This window comes from Macadamia integrifolia, chromosome 7 (genome assembly GCF_013358625.1).
Source record: "Macadamia integrifolia cultivar HAES 741 chromosome 7, SCU_Mint_v3, whole genome shotgun sequence".
NCBI lineage: Eukaryota > Viridiplantae > Streptophyta > Magnoliopsida > Proteales > Proteaceae > Macadamia > Macadamia integrifolia.
Genome location: NC_056563.1, coordinates 32,070,563 through 32,089,013, shown reverse-complemented (window position 1 = coordinate 32,089,013; position 18,451 = coordinate 32,070,563). Strand labels below are relative to the sequence as shown.

Here is an 18,451-nt window from a genome sequence, read left to right as displayed (position 1 = left end):
TGGAAAGAAAGATAGGAATGAAATTAAAGATTTGTTTCTTTTTACAAACAGACATATGCGTTACAACCGTTTCATGCTTTCATTACGCAGACGCCAGGTTATCCGCATCTAGACACCCATCTACCTAAAGACACTTTCAAAAGCTAACAGACCCTATCCAGCTGAGAGAGAGAGAGAGAGAGAGAGAGAGAGAGAGAGAGAGAAACAAGAAAATCCTAACCGAAATCAGAATTAAAAAAATGGAAAATAGGTTCATGGGGAGATTGTGAAACTTCTTTGAATGAATTTCCTGTTTTCTTTCCTTTTCCTTTGCCGTCTCGTCACCGTCGTCGTTCAGGGGTCCAATGAGGGCAAGCAGGGCTAAAATGAGCAGAGAGGACCCTGGAGTCGAGAAGCTCCATGATGGGTGTGAAGTTAACACACCTCGGCACCTTGTATTGGTTAATGGAGGCTCCCCTTGAGATGGCATAGTCCATAAGTTCCTCAAATGTACCACTTTTCACTACCCTTATCTCCAGAGGTCCGATCGAGTTGTCAGCCACTCGGCCCTGTCTGTAAACCGAGTTCAAAGACTCTTCCATGGCCAAGCAGCACTGATCCATCACCTCCTCCGTCGGCGCGTTCTCCGGGTCCTTCACCAACAACTCCCAGTAAATCACATAGTGCCCAGGAATGCTCTTCGTGTCGGCGAAGCTCGTGTACTCCACCACGCTCGTGTTGTACTCACGCAGAAGCTCCGACGCGTTCTCCACCGCTTTCTGCAACTCCGCCTCGTCGGTCTTGTCCGAGTCGATACTCAACAGTACGTTCTTCCTCCTCACGAAATGGAACTGTGGCGCCGAGTTATAGAACCTGGTGACTCGGAGTATGTCCCCGACTCGGTACCGGTACAGCCCCGCGTACGTAGTGATCACCAGTTCGTACTCCTTCCCGACTTCTACGTCGACGAGGTCTACAAGTCGGGGAGGTGAGTCGCGGCTCAGTCCGGACGCTGTGGGTTCGTGAGGGAGGAACTCGAAGTAGGCCATGTTGGGCATGATCGTGTAGGACACCTCCGAGGGTTTGCACATTGGTTTAAGGTTAAGGCCGAAGTAGCACTCCGAAGAAGCGTACATGGTGCATGCCAGTGGTAAGCCGCCGCTGTAATAGTTGAGGGTTGGGATGTATTGGGCCATGGCGCCTGTGACTATCACGTCGAGGTACTTGGTGTTGGGCCAGATTCTGCTTATGATTCCTTCCCAGTTCTCCCCAGAGCACTCTTTGGTGATGAACTCAGCCAGTTCAGGGTTGGTTCTGAGGACACTCGACATGCATTCACGGATAGATGGATCGGAGATTTTAGGGTTTAGAGTTCCGGTGGCAATGTCATGTGCGAGTTGACGCCAGTGAAGTTGGAAGAATCGGATCGCTCTGAGTAGGCCGGAGGCGAAGACGGCGCCAACTCGGAGGACTTCCTTCTGTTGGTAGAGGCCGCATAGCATCTGGGTATACATGCTCTGGAAGGAATCGGAGCAGAGGATGGCTTCATTGGGGCTGGTGTAAACATTGTAAGGGTCGTAGGGCCTCGTCTTGAAGTGATCGCTCTTGTAGTAGCTTGTGAGCACAGGGCGTGCCAGTAGCCCCCCAGGTGTCTTGGTCTCCGATTTCACGAACAAGAAGTAGAGCCCCTTTCCTGTGTCCAGGCCTGGTACGTAACTGCAACAACAGATAAGAAAACTTAATCAATAAAAAGCTCCCACCAAAACACTTGAGAAATTGCAGAAAACGAAAAGGAATATACTACAGTACTCACAGATTCATCACGGGCATGAGAAGATTGTACAGAAATTGACGGCGATCCAGCTCCTCTTGAATTGTAGGCATGAGCTTCCTCTCACCGGCTGATGTTCCAGAGCTGAAAAGAAAAATTAAACTAATTAAGCATCAAAGACCCCAAAGTCCCAAATTCAAACCACCGCCGCCAAATTCCTCGCAGCCAGAGCATTTTGCTGGTAAAGGGAAAAAAGAAGAAAGAGAGAGAGAGACGATGCTAACCTGGTGAGGAATTCAGATATGGGGTGACCCGAGAGTATGGCGGAACGATCGCCATTAGCAATGCGTTGGATCTCAGGTTGAAGATCCTCGTAAGTGATTATGGGTACCTTCGATTTGAAGGTCTCTCGATCGGTCGCGCCATTAAGTTTAAATCGTCTGAGATACTCCGTCTCGGCATTTCGGGTCAAGATCTCACCCAAAACCTTCTCTTGAACGGCGTCGGCGTTTTTGGTCATCTCTTCGATGAAGCGAAGGGCCTTTGCGTGCTTCTCGCAGGCCGCAGTGCCAAGTGGGGTGGAAAGCGAAGAGAAAGCCGTCATTGTTGAAGCAGACAGAGTGAGTGAGCAAAATGGATAAGCACAGAAGAGAAGAGAACAGAACAGAAGAGAAGAGAAGGAACCGGAGAAGCGGAAGGAGACTGAGAAGAGTGATGATGGCTGAAGGGCTAGAGCGAGAGAAAATTTATAGGCCAAGCTTTGAGAAAGGCCAAACTGTAGTGGCTCTCGTGTCTCATTGCCACGTCAATTTACACGTCAGAGTGGGACCACAACACGGAAGGACAAAAGGAAGGTCTGACCCCTGACGGAAATATAACTTATTTTTGACAGCCAGACACGTAGGGTGAAGAGGGGACAACGGGTGGCCCACCACACATCACCGTTGTCTAGCTATGGAACGGCATGTGGGGCCACATTCCTGCCACGTAAGGATGATCCAGGTTGGATGTTTGTTCTTTCCTACGCGTCAGAGAAGCCACGAGACTTTTTCTGGTCAAGTTGTTGGTCCCCGATAACGATGGCCTCCTTACGGCCCAGGCAGGATTTGCTGACTTGGCACATAAGACAGATACCTAAACCCTCCCCTTAGTCTAATAGCCTAAGAAAACCTATACGATATAGAAAACTATCTGGAGGTTATGTGTTTAGGCCTTCGCAGCCTCTACTGGAGGTTATTCAATTATTTTAAATAGAATTGAAATCTTTCTCTAGAGTAGAATTAAATAAAAAATTATATAAAATAACTCATTAAAAAACAAACTATATATAACAGATTGATATGAAAGAGAATGACAAAAGAAAAATTATAAAATATTATAGTGATTTCAACTCGTTTTTAAAGGAAAACAAAGATTATGGAACCGGATTTATGGCCAGCTCGACCCGGGTTGCATTGGTTTAATACTTTCCGTTCTTTCTATCTTTTTTTTCTTTAAGCCTTAATTACAATTGTTGATATTTTTTTATTTAACCACTCAATAACCTTTTCTTTCTTTCTTTCTTTATTTCTTCTTCTTCTTTTTTTTTTTTTTTAAGAACTTATCAATTACCTTAAATCATATACGCAAAAGGTCCTAAGAGTCTATCAATAATGTTCAGAGTAGTGGCAAATGCATAGACATATATAGGACATTTGTCAATACAAAAGGGGATTTGATTGAATTAGAGATTTCTAAATTTGACATATCACTAATCTAAATCATGTCCTTCTTATCCAATGATTGGAATAGACATAACATTTATCCATATGGCATAACAAATGCTTTACAATTTAAAGAAAAAAAAAACAAATTTTTGTGACAACAATAATTCATCTAAATGCAAAATCTCCTACATTGGCATTGTGGGGAATCTACCCTCGACTTTTAATACTATCATGCAATCATCACTCTAATTCTTATCCGCTTGGTAGCTTTTGATTATTAGTATGACACAGACGTCGTACTATTTCTTTCCAATTTTCAGTTCATTTGATAGTATCTATTTGTGTATTTTCAAATCATTGATAACAAACAAAGAAAAAAATCAATTCTTACATGAGTAAGTACACACCTCCTAGATAAAGTTTTCAATATCTTTTTCAATTATTTTAATAAAATTAGTGGACATCTATACTTTTTGCTTCAATAAGTGCTCTTTCACACACTCTTAAAGACAAGAAGTAAGATAAATGTCATCAAGTAATTGTGTGTAATATACACATATAAGTAGGTGTTCCAAAATCCAATACCCATATTAGGCAATAGTACAAGCCCGTCAGTTCAAGTCTTTATATTGCTATGTCATCCTAAAAATCATTTAAGTGTGATTTATTTGAACAATTTTAAATCTTTTTTTTTTAAACATGTTTAACTTTATAGTTATGCATTCTATGCACCAATAGAAAATGCATGTATATTAACCAAAAAAGAAAAGAAAATGCATGAACATTTCAAAAGGCTCTCACTTCTAGTTGATTTGTAACATTGAGTAAAGTAATAGAAATTAGATACCAAAACGTATTATATATATATTGTAACAAAAATGTATTATATATCCACATAATGATATTTATCATATTAATCATTAGGCAACTATTATAAGGTCGTAAAGACACCAATGGTATTAGCTTTATCAATTTCAAATTCCAACTCTTCTACCTGTTTGGTTGTGTTGTAATTTTGAAATGTAAAGACATTATTCTACAAAAAAATTTCTGAATCTTCTTATATGCAAGAACAACATTGTTCTACCAAAAAAAAAATTTTTTTTACGTTTTTTTTTTTTTTATAAATAATTTTCAGTTTATACTTATTTATTTTTCACTCGTATAAATATATTTAAAACAAATTTCTGAGTCATTAAGAAATTTATTAAAATAGAAAGTGAATAATTCAATACTTTCCTTATAGTTTCCTCTTTTTATTAATGTTCCAATGAAATACTTTGTACAATGGCATCGGTATTTGAATTTAATTAATACTTTCTCCATGGAAAATTTCAAGTTTCAACCAAATAAGAGTTTGCCAATTAGTAAAATAGAAGAAAGATTCGAGAGCAGCGAATCTTTACGTAAGTGAATGTATATGAACATCCCTGATCCGTGGATATGGCATCTATTAAATGAGGAGAGAGAAAATAGATGCCATATCCACGGCCAAGTTCACATACATTCAAGTACATGAAGATTCACCGGACTCGAAAAATTTAAGCCCACAAAAAATTGCAAGGATGTGGCAGGAGTATATTGTAGGTGTGTTTAAATATACACGAAGATGCATTACAATACAAGAGAGTGTACATTTGATTGAATTTGAATTTGCAATTTGACACTTGACTCATCTAAACCGTGTCCCATCATGTATCTATACATGCAATACATGCAGCTCAATATGGTGGATTATTTATGAAACCTTGGAGAATGGGCTGTCTGAGACTAGTTTTTCCTTCAAAAAAAGTATGATACATGATGTAGCATCCCTACTAGGCACATTCTATCGCAATGTAATTAGAGACAGGGAAAAGGATCTTTGAGCTACCAAGGCAGGGTACACTATTATCTTTGTGTCTATCTCTCTCCTCACATGGAATGACCTCGCTACCCTCCAATATACAATATATTTTATGGCATCTCATTGGTGCAGTCCATGCGCTTGCTCAAAAAAATCCTCTTTCTCTAAGAAAATAAAATAGGAAGTAATATTAAAATGAGAAAATAATGTAAACATTATTAGTAGTACATCTCTCTCCCTCTCAACATCTAGGAATCATGCGATAAAAAGATAAGTGACTTGGACAAATCTTCTTTATCGAGAACGTTGGACCATCAATTAATTCTTTTTTGTTTAGAAGATAATTGTTACCTCCTCCTATCTATATAGGGCTCATATACAAGAATCATAGGCACTCACCTCCATGTCTTCATTGAGTTAATGGAAATATATGTTAATACACACAGGCAGCATATAGATCCCTCCCTCTATTGAAATGGGGGTGGGGGAGGAGGGAAAAATTACTTTATATATACATTTAGTATTGGTGCATTATTGGGCTTGGCTGGGAGGGGAGGGAATATTGAATTTTGGGGCGACAGAGACGTCAATGGGACTTACCTAGGCATGACCCTAGCTGCAGCACCAAGCAATAACGGTGCTATCAATGGCCAATATTTTAACTCTATTACATGTATTATTAAATCTTTCCTGACATTGTGATGTCATGCTTACATGTTTTTAATGAGTAAAATAAAAAATTTGGATCAATCATTGATTCCCAATTCAACTTTTCTTTCCCCTCATCTGTTGAGGAGCTGCTTGGGGAGAATTTCGGATAAGTTAGGATGGCTAATAAAATACTCCAGAGAGATTTAGAATTTCGGATAAGTTAGGCTGGCTAATAAACTACTCTAGAGAGATTTACTAATATAGATAGGCTGAGCTTCTAATGTCAGTTGTGATGTCTACATATGAAATCCTTTTGTATAAGTAGAATATATAGAAAGAGGGATAGGCACGAAGGCCATGTGTCGTGTGTATTAAAGGGAATCAGGCAACATTAATGGAGGTGTGGGACGGGACATCATACAGTTAGTAGGAGAAGAAGATAGATTTAACTAAAGCCTCCCCTTTAAAGAAAAAAAAAATGAAAAAATGATGTTATGCAGCTAGACCTTTAATGCATTTTATATTGACATCTATAATGGTTATTGTAACATAAATCTTGGAGGAAATATTTTCTTCACTCACAAATTTATAGTCGGCTATTATTTCTCACTACTTGTTGAAAATCTAGAACTCTGTTCACTTTCTCAGATAGCCATTCTAATGCAATGATGACCATCAGTGAAGAAATTTGTCCTCCACCCTGACTTAAGAAAAACTTAATCCTAATTAAATCTTGTAGAGGAGTTGAGTATGATCTCATCCCAAGAGTTTATAAATGGGAAGGAACTATACAGACTATGAAGTGATAAAACAGTGAGGGCTTGAACATACCTCCAAGCCATGATTGGTTGCTAGTATGACAAAGATCTTGTTTGCCATCTAGATTTTTTTGTATTATCATTCCTCAAGATTCTTAGCCACCCCCCCCCCCCCTTTTCTTTATTTTTCCATAATCTATTTAGGGTTTAACCAATGGGAGTTGGACAGCTTGGCTTGAAAGGGAAAGGCAATATGTTCCCTTCTTCCATTTTTTTTAATCAATTTTTTTTCCTTCTGGGACCTAATGGTTAGGTTTCCATGGAAACTGATATTGAAGACCTTGACTTCTCAACGACTACTACCCAAATAAAGGAGAGATGAAGAAAATTCATGACCCTTTCTTTGAGTAGTGCTCATAGATATTAACAAAAAACTGAGATAGATGGAGCCTCATCTTATTATAAACTATGTTATAGAGTTAATTACTCTTTGAATATGTCAAGCATTAGACTAGGTTAGCTTTATTTATGTCTCACCAAAATTGACTTGGTTAAATAAGAATAAAATTAAACGTGGTCCACAGTCCACCTACCCTCTCTCTCTCTATATATATATACATATATACACACACACACATATATATATATATATATATATATATAATATAATGGAAGTCTAGAAGAGAATCGAGCATAGTTCCTCATGCTTAGGGTTTTGGTGTGTAGTAGAGATAGAAACAAGGATCCATGCATTAAGAAATGGAGACAGTAGGACAATATAGTCGTACACTCAACAGTGCTTAATATGAACCCACGTTAACCTCTCATCCGAAGGATCCGCCTCTTTGCCTCCTTTGACATTTTGGGTTGAAAATGGACCGGATGGGTCCAGATTCAGCCCATTTCTTCAAGCTCTATCCCTTCCAAGTTTACTAGTCAAATCTGAACAATGAAGACTAAAGAGGAAGCTATAGTTTTCTAAGAGAAAGATGAAATTTTATGCTTCTTGATTTTGATAGTTCAATGGAAAATCATGTATGATCGGTAATCTTGTGTTTTGTGATATCTGTCATACACGATTGAAAAGAAACTTGAGAAATGGTTTATGAAATCAAGAACAGTTCAACGAATTTGGGATACCATATATCTTCTTTGATGTTAAAGGCAAGCTTGATATTCAACCTAACTCCTGCCTAGACTCCTCAAGGGATAGCCGAATAGACATATTGTTGACTCTTGGAGCCTCCCTAGGACCTATTCCATGTTTTGTCTGTGGTTAGGAACTCTCATTGAGGAAGTAGTCGTACGTGTTTATTCTCCCACCCATCATGGGAAGTCTATTGGTGTTCCTTTGTGATGGGGTTGAATAAATATTTTCTTAGCCACCAGAAAAAGTTGAAATATTGAATCAACCCAGTTGCGTGAGGACTCGGAGTATCTTGTTGGGACAAAGTCCCAACTCCAATCTAAGTTAGATCCTTAACACGAACCCCATATGTAAATGACCATTATAAAGAATGAACTATGTTTTCCTTAAGCCATGATGAAGGGAAATCCCTTGGCTGCAGTTTTCAGATAGATGGGAGAGGGCATCATGCAATAGGGGTATAGGTGGGAGACGGTATCACATAAATAGAGGAGGATGTTTAAGAACCCTTAAATGATGGCTGAACCTTTCTCCTTAGAGGATTAACCTTAAAATTTTGGCAATTATATTTATATTTTATGGGAAAAGGCTGGGCACACCGCATGGCTGAATCTTTCTCCTTAAAGAATTAAACTTAAGGTTGTGTTTGGTTACCAAGAGAAAAAAGAAAAGAAAAAAGAATCTAGACAAGAAATAAAAAGAAAATAGAAGAAAATAAATGAAATTGTGAGAAAATATAAAAATATATATACTTTTGGTTACCATTAGAAGAGGAGAAAAGAAAAGAAAAGTTTTTTTTTTGTATTTTTCCATGTTTTCTTGTGCGTGTGTGTATTTTTTTTTTTTTTAAAAAAAGAAAACTTCACAATTCCTAAGAGAAATTTTGAATTTCAAAATCTGAATCTTCTCCTAGATCGAGATGCCAAGTACAAAGAGAAATTCTTAAACCAAGAAAAAAGTACAAAATTTCTTTTCTTCTCTTGGCTACTAAATATAGCCTAAAATTTTGATAGTTACATTTATACTTTATGAGAAAAGACTGAGCACACCGCATGATTGCCCAACATGTGTCAACCTCTCTACCGCATCCTAGTGAAAAGACCCCCAACCTATCGTTCTCGTCACACCCACACCCACTATCTTTGTCACCTGCAAGTTCATCTGGAGGAGGAGGAGGAGCGGGAGCAGGCAGCATGGCCAAGTGCCCAACCCTCTCTCTCATATTTTATTATGTTGTGTACAGAAATCCTGTGGCTCAGCATAGTAGTTCAGAAGTTGTTGTCCCAGTTTGGTTTCAGTAGAGAATATGATGGTCGCTAATATTAATAGACTCATTTGTAGAGTGCTAGATTAAAGCCAACATGGACCACTACCCCATCGTCTATATTAGGTGGAACACTTATTATGTGTTTTCATCCCCTGAGAAGAAAGAAAGTTGGATACTGATGTAACTAGTTCAGTACAAGTAGTTTTGTTGAGGAAGAATATCAGATAAAACTAACAGACAAGAATAATGTTTGGACATTGATTTATGAGGAAGGGACCCCACTTTAGCTGATCGATTGTCTTGGTTAAACATTTCATCGCGACCAGGGTACCAGAGTGACCCAAGGATGACAGAGATTCCTCTCTCTCAAATTACGCTTAGGACCAAGGTAAACACCTGAACCAGTCGGTGAAGCTGTGGAGCAAGTGGCCGATCGATTCGTGAGATCTTAGCTCACAAAATAAAATAGGATACGATAAGAGATCTAAGGTTATATTCTTATTTATCTATGCGACAAGTCTGTGCACACCGTCGGGCTGTCCACACTCTACACTGTGGCATTCTTTTTCCCAGTCAAGGAAAAGATGTCCATGCCCATATTTGACGCACGATGCCATTGGTTGGAGTCGCTAGCTCTAAGAAAGCTAGTGGCATACCAACCTCCACCATTTATTTATATATGAGAGAGGGTTCCCTTAAAGGTAGCGTGACCCTGCGCATGTGAAAGCATTAAAATGGATGGAATTTTCACTATTCATGAGGAGGCCGGGGAGTCATTTCACAATCTTTATGTTTGCATGTAGGACCAAACTGTCTTTTAAGATTTTTTTTTTTTCTTTTCATTATTCATCCATGGGAGAAAGAACATTTTCAAGCTGCATAGCATGAACTAGTTGAAAGAAAATAAATACGGAACAATTTATGAAGATCGATAAGCATGTACGACAAACACTACAAAAACAAGTTTTAGGCATACCTGAATCCATGACTGAAGAATAAGAACTCCTCAATGTCTTCTTGTATGCTCCTTGTACAACACGATCAATGTTGGTCTGGTCTACCCTCTTTCCCTTTGGCTTTTGGTAGTTAGCATCATTTAATGGATCAGTGATAACTATATATAGGGGTGATGGTAGGGACCAACCCTGCAATAAAATTAGGGTTTCCTCCCCATTAAGGAAATAATACCTTAGGTCCACACATAATAAATATTTCATACCATTAAGGTGTGCTAATAGATTCCAATATCTCCATAGAGATCACTTACCAATAATATTGGATTATTTCTGCTTACTCCATTTATAGTCAACACCACTAAACCAGTTTTGGAAACAAATATTTGACTATGCTAGCCCACCTAATAGTAAATTTTACACTAGTGCTTCTTTGTGTCTATCTCTAGCGCTTCTCTTATGTATGTTATAGACTCCGACTAGTCTTTTCTGCCTGAACAAAGTAGAAAAGTGGTCATGACTCATGACCAAACCGCAAGTTGACCACCCCAGTACCACTACTCTAGGAGCATCTACTGCTCTTCCTTCTCGAAATCTCTCCTCCTCTGAAATGATATATATATATATATATATGTCCTTTCTTTTAAAAGACACTAACAAATGTATACAGCTGAATAAGAAACTCAATCTAGATATTGCTTCCTGTTTTCCAAATCCTGGTAGAAGTGGAACAAGAACTAATGAACATAGAGAGGTGATCACATATTTGTGAAGCTAATTATATTCTCTTTGATTGTTTACAAACTTCAAAAGAAAAATCATCAAATCAGTAAAGACTTGAATGACCCACTGTCCAAGCCCTTCCTCCTTCTAATGCAGATTAAATGGTAAACTAGAAACTTGAGTCTTGAGATCCAGGGAAACTTCTCTGAAACATCCAATCCAGAAGGGGATAAAGAGTGACACCCGGAAGGAAAGGAGAGGAATAGAAATATAGAACGTCTCTTATACCCTTAACCAAAATGCCCGTAAACTTTGGACCGCCAACTACCAACATGAGCAACAATGACAGCACGCACACGGTAGAAAATTATTATTATAGAGTAGAAAACCGAGGTCGCCACTCAAAAACGAACATGACAATTGACCGGAAACCATGGTGCGCACGATAGTCATACCGAGACTGGGTCTCCTTTTGGAATTTTGTTGAAAAAGCACGCGAGAAAGCGACTTGATTTGGTTTGACCTTTTGACTCCTTAAAGACTAATAATAAGAGAATGGGAATATTGGATGCTTCGCATTTTCCAATTTGGCTTTCCCTGCACTTTTACCGTCAATTACTTTCACGTGTCCCAAATGCCAATTCATCTCGTGGACTTGAGTGACTTAGCAACCAATGGAAACCACTCGGAAAGAGAGAAATTTTTAAGACAAGAAACACGATTATGGTAGAAATTTCTCATCACCAACCTTTGTCACCATTCTCTTCCTTTCACTTTCTCCTTTTGTCCCCTTAAGCTCCTTCCCTAATCCCTACTCCTGCACGTCTCTCTCTCTCTCTCTCTCTCTCTCTCTCTCTCTCTCTCTCTTTCTTGGCTACATCATTTTCATCACAAAGGTCGATGATCTAACTTAATTGGTTGAGGTTCAATGTTTTTCCATATCTCATACCCTGGCCCAACATGTTTCTTGATGATTTTGAATCTTTTTTCCATACATGGAAAGTAATTTCTCTTCACGTATACGGTTTTACTATACCATATGTTCTGTCAGGAGACAAGAAACTTTTTAACTTTTCTTTTTTCCTTGCAAAGGTGACTAATAAAAAAAAAATTCATCATAATGTTAGGACCTTAAATTAGTTATTGGAATTGATCGGATCATACCACTACCAGATTACCAGGTGTCAATGGCATAAAAACCAGGGACAGCAATATAGGTTGCTTTGGTAGTAATTAAAAAAAAAAAAAAAAAAAATGTTTATCACAAACACCATTTTTTGTTTTAAAAAAAATTACATTTGCTTTGACAACCAGAAATGTAAAATTATGAAACGACGAAACTTTGTTCCATCATTTCGGTTTCGTTCAAAAAAAAAGTGAACAAATAAAGTAATCGTTCCTGAAACAGATTCAAACACCATTTTTTGTTTTAAAACAGCAATTTTGACACATAAACTGAAGTTTTTATTTTTATCACAAAACATTGTTTCTGAAACTAAATGACTACCTAACTCAACCATAGTAAAAAATCATATCAAACCTTTTTTTTTTGGGGGGGGTGGAGGGGTGTGAGAATCATCCAATCCAAACAATATGACCAATCCATTTGAGTACTGCCATAACAATAATCTTAGTTGCATCATTCAAGAGGACAAAATTGACTTATCAGTCTTTATAATGTAATTTTTCTTTTTAATGTAACATAGGCAGTTGTTTATCATCGATAATGTAATTTTTCTTTTATAAATTATATTATTGATGATAAACAACAACTACTTAACGCAATTGGTGAGTTATAGTGTGCAAATTCGAGTCTCTTGACTATTATCTACTTTCCTCCTTATTTACGAAAAGAAACATATCAACGACAATTGATGACATTAGCACAGATACCATGAACATTGGAGCGCATATGGAGAGTTAATACTTGGTGAGGATTTTGAGTCTTTCTTTGTGCACCAACCTTTTAGGAAGCATTTGTGCAACTGAAATGATGGCAATTTCATCTGGTTCGTCAGTCACTCATACTAGTGTGGGTACAATAATGGACCTCACTCTCCTATAGAGTGAGGCCCATTGTACCTACAACTAGCACTGCTCTTATAAGAATCACGTGTCCTATTAGACTCTTCGTACTCATGACACACACAAGATTTTTCATCTTCCATTGATCATGCTATCATAAATTCAAAAGTCTCATAAGAATCATGTTTTATGTAGGACTCTCAATCATGCATGTTTAAGTGCATCCGTAAATGTGCTGTACATGAAGACAGCCACTCCCACAATTGGCTGCGCCATGCCAATTGAGTGCAGGCTCCCAAAAGGTCATGGTTCGATTATCTAATTTTCACCTTGTGCTATAAAGCACTCTTTCTTTCCTCTAGTCTTCACCGTGCATTATAAGGCACTCTCTCTCTTTCTTTCCACTCTTATGTGGTTAAAGTCTCATTGGGCAACTAGATAGGATATATGACAAAATAGCTTAATTATTCATATCAATATCAGTATCAGTATTAACATTTTCGTTCACACGTTCTCTCCTTGATTACTTTTAATTTGTCCATCTCTTTAACTAATATCTTTTCTGTCTATCACAGACACACGGAGAGAAAAAGATTGAAGATATTTCTAATAATGGGTGAAGCAAATAGATGTGGAATTTAAAATTTTCTTTAAATGCTTTCTTGCTTCATACGATAAATAGGGAGAAACCAAATATTAATTAAGAGTCTTAATATAGGATGGACGTGGATAATGACCTACAATGGACATAATTAAGAGCCTCTTTTTAGTTGATGATAGAGGTAGTCAATTAGAAAGAGCATATGGTACCCTCGATTTTCAATATTGTTTTGTTTGTTTACAATTTTTAGTGTACATAAAATATCCTAATCAACTCTAGGACTTAGTTTGTCTAGGCTTATGTGGTTATAATTAATGCTCAAGAGCAAGAAGAAAATCCTTTTGTCTAAGAAAGCTTATGATTTTGACATAAAGTCTGCTTAATATCTCTTTGCACATGGATGGTGGTCATTTCACTATTATTGGAATTTTAAGTGGTTTTAAAGTTGATGAATTTTAAAAATATTGTTTTATTGAAATATTAAATGATTTTAAAATTGATAGTTTAAAATATTATTTTATCAGAAAAAAAAAAAGTTTTCCACAACAACAATGTATTATCATCCTCCCACATGTGTTTTTTTTTTTTTTTTTTTTTTTTTTCTCTCATAATTTTGACCATGTGGGTCTTATATGGATGATACTATTCTCTAAATTCCCATTGTTGCCCCGTGGGAGATTTCTCGACATTGAATTTGTGGAAAACTCTTTATTTTGTTTAGGAGAGTGTTTCCTATTCGAGAGCGTATATTATGTCGATAGGAAACACCCACTCACAAAACCTTGTATAATTAAAGTGGGTAATTAAGGAGCTCATTACACGGGGAGGAGAGAGACGGACACAGTTGTTCGAGGGCATAGACAAAAAAATATTGTTTCACTTTTTATTTTTAAGAGCGTGGTGGAGATTAATTATGTCCCTTATATATAGACACATAATTGACTAATAGGTATGATTATTGAAAAATATATCTGAATGGTCTGGTGGAAAAAAGACATGGTGTTTGGGAGGCATGTTTTTTGAGATAACCTTTGGTAGTGTCTCTTTTTCTAAGATAAGAAATTCAACCAGTTTATTTCAATTATTTTTGTTTTAAATTCAACTTCTATTTTCTCTCCGCCTCTCTTTATTTATTGTCTTATTGTATTTTAATTGAGTACAATTCTATAGTATTTGAAACGCCGAATAGAAGAGTGTACAACTATTAGCAAATGACATATGATTGTTTTTATCTTAGAAGCTCAATCATAATCTTTCGAGATTATATCCTAGAGGATGACTGATTTAAAGGACAACGTCAGATGACATGACGATATTTTCATAAGGTATTTCGGGTTTGTGATGCTGTGTATGGTGTTTATGTTTGCCGTCGTGCTCCAGACAAATAAGTTTTCTCGTCCCCCTTACTTATAATTTCTAACCATAAAGTAGAGAGCCATTCGTTCCTTTCAATGTAAAATTTGTCTTCGTTTCGTTGAGATTTCAAATGTATGACATAGATATACTTCTTGACCATACTTCTTAGACGAAAGCCCAGTCCAAGCAAGCCCCCTAGGCATCTCTTGGGCTATAATTGGGCAACAACGATATTGGCGTATAATGAAAAAAGTTTAAAATACTGGATTTGAAATCCAACTTAGTCATCTGCTGGAGTCATAATTTGTCATGGGCCCGTGGGTGAGATGTAAGAGGACATTCATAGGAATCTACACACTGATATCATTGCAATTTTCTATTTTTGGTTTCATTTTCTTGATTACTACTTGAAGGGGCCATTGAACAGCTGGAAAAAGCCCAGGCCTGCTTACGAAAAGTATAAATGGATGCAGATGAGTTTCGAGTGAATGGTTTTATAACTTTTTTGTTGTTTCTGTATCTAGAAACAACAAAAATGACTTTTCATATTTAAAAAAAAAAAAAAAAAGGATTTTTTTTATGTTTGATAAATCTGTTTCCCAAAACGTTTTTTTCAAACATAATGCCACTAAAAAAACCAATAGTATCATTGGATGCCCAAAAGGGAGAGAGGGTTATGTTGCTTCTTTTTAAGTTTAAATAATTGAGAGATTTATCGGGCACAGCAGCTTTTTTTCTCTCTCAAATTTGTTTATAAAGACGATGAAACAAATCTGATTTGTTTCGTCAAAGTCATTTCTAAAATTATAAATATGCATAAATTTTGATTTATGTTTCTAGAAACGGGTGAAACGAAACAACTTTATCAAATGCTTTTTAGGTTGTTTCTCCGTTTCTAAGAACAATAAAATACAGAAATGACAGAAACGAAACATTACCAAACAGTGCTGATATTTTGGCATGTGGAATCCCATGAAAATAGGGCGGTAGGCAAATAAATTTTATTTATCTAATAGCTTATTGGCCACGCATATATGGGAATGAGATGCTCTAGAGCATCAAGGGAGTTGGTTTGTAGGCTTGGGCTGAATTATTAGGTTTCTTATGGGTTTGGGCTGAATTACTAGGTTTACTTGATTGTATCTATCCAACTAGCTGGGATGGCCAAACATATCAAATCCAGCTCATATTTTTGCTCACCCAGCTGAGAATTTGAGGCCCGAAGTAAAATTCAGGCTGGGTTTTGACCCATGTGAGTGGCTGGTTTCCTCGAAATGAATGTTGAATAAATCATCCACTTGTCAGGTATTAAATCATATGTCAACTATATGAATTACCATATTTAATCACATGTCAACTATTTGACTTACCATCATGAACTGAATATTAAATAATTATTCACTTATCAAGTATTTAGTTATATGTCAATTATATGACCTACCGTGTGTCAAACTTTAACTCTTTTTATAAATGAATGAAACTTGAGATTTTAGGGGTAAAGGGGATGGGTCCAGCCCATAGTTAGTTCGAGTATGACATAAATGAGTAAATGTGTGGGTATTAAACGATCATGGGATTTAATAATACACATAAATATAATATAAAAAGATGAATATGGTAATAATACGATATGTGTTTAATACATGTTTTATATAGTTTCTATTTAAAATCCTGGAAACAAAAATACATGCATTATATTAATAAGCAACGGACATATAAATCATTCAAGAACCAAAATAATAACTTGTAGGGTAAACATCACTCCCCTCACCTGAACTAAGGCGAAATATTGACTTGACCACCACCTTCATGAACTCCCCTCCCCGACAAGAAAAAGATGTTATCTAACAGTCCCAACCGTTAGATTAGTTGTTAAGTCAAGTTATTTTTTTATATAATCCCCAAAATACCCCATTTCCCTCTTTTTCCCTTTTTCTGAAAAATTATCCGAACCCTAAGGAGCTTTAACTACCGGCATCACCACCCCTCCTCAGTCCTCACCTATCGACAGTAAGTATTCGTCAAAGCTACAACAAATCAGCATTTGGGCAGAGTTCATCGGGTATTCCAATCGCAACCACTCTCCTTTATTTTCGACCAACTAGAATCCGAGCATCAACTTCTTCTGGTTAGGGAAAAAATGGAAACAATAGCATGAAAGCCTCTTCCGCCAACTGGTGGACCCCTCTCCTCGCCTGGGGCTCCAAACTTGACTACATTGATGGCAAAAGCAATAGCAACAACAACAACAACAACAATGGCAAAAGCAACGATCTTCCTGGGGAATCTTAGTCTAAGACCGAGAGAATAGAGGTGCGCTTTGAATCACGATTCACTCCAGGTTGATTCATAGAGGAAAAGGCGAGACAGCTACGATTGATGACCATGGAGACCGAAACCTTCTACGGTAACATGTACCACTCGGCGATCACATCTTGACTCACTTCAGACTTTCCGAATCGCTTCGATTGGTAGTGTTTGCGTTGTCACTGTGATTTCTCCATCGTCGACGGTTTTTGCATTTTAGGGTTTTCTTTAAAAGTGATAACGATGGTGTTGTATATAATATAAGACTTGATCAAACAATTTTTTGCTTTCTTTTTTCTTAGACGATTGAAATATTGAAGTTCTTTTAATTAATTTATGTACACTACTTGATTGGATTCATCATCTGTTTTACCAGTGGATTTTTTTTTTATTTGTGATCTGTGAATTGGAATTATGGAATTTATACTTTCTTACACATAGATGTCATAGATGTCGATAGATGAGGATTGAGGAGGGGTGGTGATGCCGGCAGTTAAAGCTCATATGGTTTTGGAACATTTTTTAGATAAAGGGGGAAAGGGAGAAAGAGGGAAGGGGGTATTTTAGGGATTATAAAAAAATTGAAGTTGACTTAATAGCCAAATCTAACGGTTGGGACTATTAGATATAATTTTTTTCTTATACGGGAGGGGAGTGATATTTTCAGAAAGGTGATGGATCAAGTTGATATTTCGACTTAGTTTAGGAGAGGGAAGTGATGTTTACCCTAACTTTTAAAATACAAATTCATCAAAAGGCAGCCTCTTGATCGAAATAAACAAAGTATGATAGCAAAACACTTAATCCCATATGATGATCATAAAACATATCAATGTATCAACAAAACAGTCATCGTCTTATAAAAAAGAATTGAATTAATAATAATAATTGCCGTAGGAGCAAGTTGTGCAACCTGCCCCTTCCATCTCAGCCCACCATTTGTTGAGCCCATTTTGAACTAATTCAGACAAGAGTCAAGCCCACTGGCCCAGCCCAGAGGCCCTTTACCGACTCCATGGCATCCAAGGTTCAGACATGTTGGCGAGGAACGCGTGACTTGTATGCGGTACAACCGTTTTCGCCAGTTTTGTCCTGCAAAGTGGACGGCCCCGCATCAGTATCGATAACTCGAATATCACCATCACCGTACGTTAACTATAAAGTGCTTCGCTTTTGATGACACATCTTATCCATCCTCAAGATTTCGTATTTCGATCGCACAAAATTGCGCCACGTCGGCAGAGACTTGGAGGGAAAGCTGCCTCGACGGTAAAAGATTGTCTGGAGCAGAAAGGCGGTGGTGTGATCGACAAACACAATAGTAGCAGCAGAATATATAATGGTAGTATTCTTTTTCTTCA

The 18,451-nt window shown here is 37.3% G+C and overlaps 1 protein-coding gene across 1 annotated transcript; it reads right to left on the bottom strand.

The window, feature by feature from the left end:
• On the bottom strand, window positions 1–2,619 carry LOC122083282 (probable indole-3-acetic acid-amido synthetase GH3.1). The gene is made up of 3 exons (XM_042651034.1): window positions 2,035–2,619; window positions 1,793–1,894; window positions 1–1,695 (listed from the first exon to the last, which is right to left on the bottom strand). Exons 1-3 carry the CDS (start codon window positions 2,352–2,354, stop codon window positions 321–323), a joined length of 1,797 nt encoding a protein of 598 aa, XP_042506968.1. The 5' UTR covers window positions 2,355–2,619; the 3' UTR covers window positions 1–320.
• Between the last annotated feature and the right edge of the window lie 15,832 nt (window positions 2,620–18,451).